We start from the raw sequence: 6,410 nt of genomic DNA, 5'->3' as shown, positions 1-6,410 counted from the left end.
ACTTGTGTCCTCTATTACAAGTACTCTGAATCGGTTGAACATTTGTTTATTGATTGCGAATTCTCGGAACAAGTTTGGTCTTTCTTTAGACAGTTTTTTGACTATAATTCCACTTCATCTTTAGTTACAAATTTATGGACGACCAGGATTCTTTCATTAAACGCTTCTCATAGGAACCTGTGGGATCTTAGTTCCCGAGCAATTTTCTGGAATTTATGGCTAGAACGGAATAATCGCATATTTAATTCTAAATGTTCATCTCTTCACACAGTGCTCTATAAGATTTCTAATATGCTTCTTTCTTGGCTTGCTGCAGATTCCGAATCACTTCAACAGGTAAACATTGAAGCCTCACAGAGAATCAAGCTCTCCCTCAGTTTCCTGAGTACAAAAGTTGCTAACCTTTCCGGAGACATGGGGCTTAACATTGATTGGGAGTAGTCCACTTCATCTTCTAATTGGGTTTGGCCTGTGACTCCAAACGGTTGTCTTCGCCGACTTAGTTACCCTTTCTTTTCTCAATTCTGTTTTATTTTCGGTTGTTTGTTGTATCCCTCACCCCTTGTGAGGTTTTCAGTTTAGTCTTTCCTCTGTATGATTATCTTATTTGAGTTGTACTGTTTATTTTTGTTTTTTAATAAATTATGGTTTATCCACTTTATTCATCATTGTAACAAAAAATATTAAATGAAAGCACAAAAAAGTTTTAAAAAAAACTTGGAGATAATTAACGAAGAGGATCGATCATTCATCTCCAAAAGCAATTACCAGGCAATCGAGAATTAAGCATGGAAGATCCATGGTGACCTCCACCAAGTGGGAGGAAGATTTTTTAAAGTCCAAGCTATACTTGATTATAGATACAATATTCTCATAGCTTGGCTGTCTTTGGATTAGAAACTGCAAAAACCAAAATATAAATATGAGATTAATTTTAACAATAATAGGCAAAGATGAATTAAAATAACCAATTAAAATGTAACTGTTCCGTCCAACTATAAATAATCCTTATTGAGTAACGTTGGATGCACGGCTTACACAAGCAAGCCAAAAACCGAGTAGGCCCAATAAGAAATGAAATATCAAATAGGTCAGCAAGTCTGAAAGTTTGAATCCTTTCCACACTGCCGGTCAAAGAAGATGCAAGATAATACAACGGAAAGAGCCGGTGCATGAAGCTCACTTAACACACCGGCTTCTTTGACTTTATCAAAGTCTGCCATCCTCCTTCTCTTAACTCAATTCAACACAACTCTCTTTCTCTCTCTCTCTCTCTCTCTCTCTCTCTCGCCCAACTTGCGTGGAAACCAACTATTAAATGCTATTGTCTATGACCTTAAATATGTAGAGAGAGAATGACTTCTTCTTTCTCTATATATAAAGAGGTGGGAAAGCATTGCACTTTAGAAAGTTAGAGAGAAGGAGAGAGAGCTATAAACTTTTTGCTCCTTTCTTCCTTCTTCTCCTTCTTCTTGGTTTGTGGGATCTTCACAATTGATTAAGAGGTACTAACTTCACCGATCGTTGCTCTTACTTTCAGTTTGTTTCAATGGTTGAGCTTCATGATTATTTATATAATTTACATGTTTATTTCCATGATACTTTCAATTCTTTCAGTAAATTATCTTTAATTTCTGAAATTACAAGTTGAGAAATGGATGCTGTTTTTACTTGAGATGATTCTCATACATGCAGTTGAGTTTTAAGAATGTATATAATAATTAGTTTCTTGTTATTAATGAACACTTTCTTGTTAATGCCTTGTTTTTAAATAGTTTTGTGAAAGTGAGATAATTAATTGATGATTTGTTATCAGTGTACAATAAATTTTTGATAGAAGAAAATCATATAGAAAACAAGGAGGTGAATAAAACTATCATATAGAAAACAAGGTTGCATGGATCATGTGTTTATCAAAAAGGCACATGGTGATGGAAGTGAACAACAAAAATAATGAAAAGAGACAGAAAACAAGAAGGTGAACAAACTATTATATTAGTGAAATAAACAAGTGAATAAAACATAATATGCATGGTTGGAATTCTGATTATTTTATTAAAAAATATTCTTATAATTTGTTCATCCTTCATCCTTTGGAAAAACCACAAGATGACCATTTCCACCATCCAAGACTATTTTGACATAAAAAAACTCAATTGCCCATCTTTTAGAATTATTCAAAAAGATTGACTGAAGTTAATTTAATCACATTTTCCACGTCTCTTGCAGGTCAAAGGTCAAAGTTTGTGACTTCCTACCCCATCAAACCCATAGTCAAAGTTCATAACTCGTTTTTGACCATTCAATCAAAAGTCTAACAATGGAACTGGTTGAGAATGGAGGCAAGAAGCATCATGAGATTCAAGAAGAGAAAGTAATGGCGACAAGCATGACACTAAACGATTACATCAACATTCAAATCCCTTCTTCAGAGAACAATGAGCTGATCAACCACAAACAAAAGAGATTCTTAGACTTCCTCAAAGCTCATCCGTCCAAAGAATGGTTTCAAAAACTCGGTTTCATCGGCAGACTATCACCCTTCACATTTCTCCGGCGGTCGACAAGCGTTTCACAACCCCGTCCCTCAGTACTCACCACCGAAGAAAGACGTCGCCGCTTCCGTGTGCCTTTCGTCCGAAAGATCGACTGGCCTGCATTGATAAAATACTGTAAGAACTGGGCCAAGCATCCGTCAAACATCGCAATGCTGGTTTGGCTCTCATTCGTCGCTGTCGGTATTATAATCCTCGGCCTTCTAATGTTGGGCTTGCTCAATGGAGCCTTATCAAAATCAGAGAGGACTCGTTGGACGGAAATCCTGAACCAAGTCCTCAATGCACTCTTCACCATCATGTGTCTCTACCAACATCCAAGATTATTCCACCACTTGGTTCTCCTCTACAACTGGAGATCCTCAGACATTGCTGAGCTGAGAAAGTTGTATTGCAAGACACCATTTCGCCGGCCAAACGAAAGAGCTCATATAACATTCGTTGTGATACTTCTCCACATAACGTGCATATCTCAATACGCCTTATGCGCGCTCTACTGGGGTTTCACCAGCAAAACACGCCCAGACTGGGCTGAAAACCTCTTCATTGGCGTTGGTATCGCCGCACCGGTTATCGCCTTTTTGTATACAACTTACAGTCCATTAGGGAAGAAGTATGAGTCAGAGACAGATGAAGAAAACTCAGAACCAGCAGTGAACATGGTGAAGCTAGGCAGTAAGAGGGTGGTGATCACTAACCCAGAGTGGATTGGAGGGTTGTATGATATCAGGGATGATATGACAGTGACTTACCTCTCCTTCTTCTGCACCGTTTGTGTGTTTGGATGGAACATGGAGAGGCTTGGATTTGGCAACATGTATGTTCACATTGTCACTTTCATTCTCCTGCTTCTTGCTCCTTTCTTGGTGTTCACTGTGGCAGCTCTGAATATCAATAATGAGGGTATAAAGTACACTGTGGAGATCATTGGGATTCTGCTTTGCTTTCTTGGATTGTTGTATGGAGGGTTTTGGAGATCACAAATGAGGAAAAAGTTTAAGCTTCCAAAGAGTTTGTTTTGCAGTGGGAATGCAACTATGGGTGATTTCATGCAATGGCTTTTCTGCTGGTCTTGTTCTTTGGCTCAAGAAGTGAGGACTGGGAACTTTTATGATGTTGAGGACGATAGTTTTTGTATGAAGGAGGAGGAGAGTGCCCGACCGGAGTTGGCTCCGTTACCGAGAGAGGCTGTGGTTTCTCCGGTGATGGAGATGAAGAAAGATGGTGGTGGCTTGGATGTTTTGCCAGTCAGTGTTGGTGGTTCTAGTGTTGGGAAAGATGAAGCTCTGAGACCACCTCTTCAACCTTTGATAGATATGGAGGTTGTGGTTCAGCCGAGCAAGAACTGAAGCAGTTGCTAGTTGCTTCTTTTTTTTTTTCCTTTGAAAAAAAATGGAATAATTAATGATTTAGGGTGTAGAGATTTTTTTTAATTTATTTTTGTATGCTGTTTTTTTCCATAGATACAGAAGATTGATTTTGATTGAAATTAGACATCTTGTGGTGATTCAGTTGTGATTTTGTATGTAAGGTTTACATTAATTTGGTTAAATCCAATGTTTTATTTTGCTTGGGTCACTTAAATAGAAAAATATTGGAGTATTTTCAATTAAACAAGAAAAATGAACATAGATAGTAGCAGTTTTAAATGTGATTTTTAAATAATTATATGGGTAAATTTTCTTGCGTCAATGGCTTTTGTACCAAATTAAAAATAATGTTGAGAGAATTTTATTACTTAAATTTAAAATTTATTAAGTATAATGATGATAATAGATTTTTAATTATGGAATACAATTGCAGTCTGCACCACATATTGTCTGTTGAGAGTGTACCATTAGATATTTTAATTTTTGATTATGCACGCTCCTGAGGCTAAGACGATACAAAAGTCATTAACATTGTAATTTTTTTTAAAAAAAAAAAATCCGCCTAGAATGCATTAGAGGGGAGAAAGTGTACATATAGTATAGCTATGACGTACAGAGATAATGCCGTGCAGGGATTTGGGCCTGGAAAGGTGCATAATGCACTACAATAGGTCACGCAACACCGCTAGTGATGGTAAGTGCCCCTCCAATAATTGAAGAAGCGTTAATGCATGATGGGGCTCACACGAAATGACTTCCCAATAAAATCATCCAATCATGATCATGCCACCTATCAAACCGGACTGTCAATATATTAATTGATATGGTCTTTGATTGGATGGACTCTCACTAAATCTGAAAAAGGTGAAAAATAAGTCCTCACAAACTCTCTCAACCTAAGTCATTGATGGTTCCGGCGGATATAATGTGCTAAGTTCATTCAAAAAATCACTTAAAGATTAAACACACATACAATTAAACATCAAGAGAAAGGTGACACGTAAATTGGTAATCCAGTTCGGCACAACTTTGCCTATATTTGGGGGTCTAGGTCCAGAGAAACAATCTATTAAAAGAGGTATAAGAACAAGGAGTACAACACTCTCTCACTCTCTCAATATAAAGAATATCCTCTCAAGATTGCCCGACGGCCACACACTCAACTCTCACGAGTCTCTCCCTGGTTGGCTCATCTTAAATCTTCGAGCTGGATCTTTTATATAGATGCACCGACGTCTAATACAGTTACTTCTTTTAGAATTCTCCGTGGTTTTCTAACTTGGACACCTTCCAAAGTTAGATGTTGTAACACCCAATTACAACATGACCCACCTTATTGAACATGACTGAATTCTAGCCAGATGCACCAGAATTTGCGACCTTCAACCCCCTGGTTCCTTCAGTCCGTCTCTTAGCAGTTGACTCGACCCGAGCTCCTCCTGCCTGCAGCTGCTTCCTTCCTCTCGTCACTTCAGTAGGTCTCCCTCACCCGAGCGACGATGTGCCCACCAAGGCACATGCGACCATCTCACCAAAGATAGCCATCGAAGATCTCCCGATCTTCTTTCCAAACTTGGCCCAAGTTTGGTCTTCCCAAATGATCTTCGTTTGACTTATGAAAATATTGTTACTAAACTTGATCTCATCTTCATCGAAGTTTAGCCTTCAATATCTTAAAGCACGATCTTCAATCATCCATGCTTGGATCTCCAAATCTATAATGCAATCTTCAATCAATCTCCACACATGATAAGTCTCCATGAATAGTTCCGCCCATAGATAGCTTTTGGATTTTCCTTCATTTAGTGATGTTAAATATGGTCTTGATAATCTTCTTCGCTTGTTCTTACCTTATTTAGTTTGTGTCTTTAAATACCTTCACACCAAACTAAATCTTGTGTCTCTAACAGCTTCATACCAAGTTAAACTTTGTGTCTTCTAATAGCTTCATACAATCTTCATGATCTTGAATTCTTGCCAATAATAGACTATTCCTCTCTCTTCAAATAGGTCTTTTTAAAAAGGAGCTCTATCAAAGATATGATTTATCATCCTGGATCTTACCAAGGATAGATAAACATACTTTAAATAAAACTTGGCTTTCTTGAAGAGATCCTTTAGACTTGATGCACTTTCCAAAAATAGTTGATCTTCACATGAATTTATTGAGAGAAACATCTTCTAAATAAAATCTCCACTTTGATCTTCATATCCCTTGAAACTTCATTAATGTTTTGCCACATCATCATCCTAGTCACCTCTTCCTTTGATGAGTCATCACATGCCACGTCACCATCCTCTTGCCATGTCACTACTTGGCTTGTCATATAATGTCAATCTATGTCGTCAGACTTAATAGTCATTTTGAGCAGTGAATTATAGAAAACTCAAAAAAAAAAAATTAAAAAAATTAAAAAAATTTTAAAAAAAAATTGGTTAGAAGCAAAGCCACACACCCTCAACAACAAACTATCAATAAAAGATC

The 6,410-nt window shown here is 37.3% G+C and overlaps 1 protein-coding gene across 1 annotated transcript; it reads left to right on the top strand.

The window, feature by feature from the left end:
* Positions 1–1,372: 1,372 nt before the first annotated feature.
* On the top strand, positions 1,373–4,080 carry LOC120283273. The gene is made up of 2 exons (XM_039289914.1): positions 1,373–1,505; positions 2,230–4,080. Exon 2 carries the CDS (start codon positions 2,321–2,323, stop codon positions 3,902–3,904), a length of 1,584 nt encoding a protein of 527 aa, XP_039145848.1. The 5' UTR covers positions 1,373–1,505; positions 2,230–2,320; the 3' UTR covers positions 3,905–4,080.
* The last annotated feature ends 2,330 nt before the right edge of the window (positions 4,081–6,410 follow it).

This window comes from Dioscorea cayenensis, chromosome 19 (assembly GCF_009730915.1).
Source record: "Dioscorea cayenensis subsp. rotundata cultivar TDr96_F1 chromosome 19, TDr96_F1_v2_PseudoChromosome.rev07_lg8_w22 25.fasta, whole genome shotgun sequence".
Taxonomy (NCBI): Eukaryota; Viridiplantae; Streptophyta; class Magnoliopsida; order Dioscoreales; family Dioscoreaceae; genus Dioscorea; species Dioscorea cayenensis.
The sequence above is the reverse complement of the archived record's forward strand: the minus strand, read 5'-3'. Positions and strand labels throughout refer to the sequence as shown.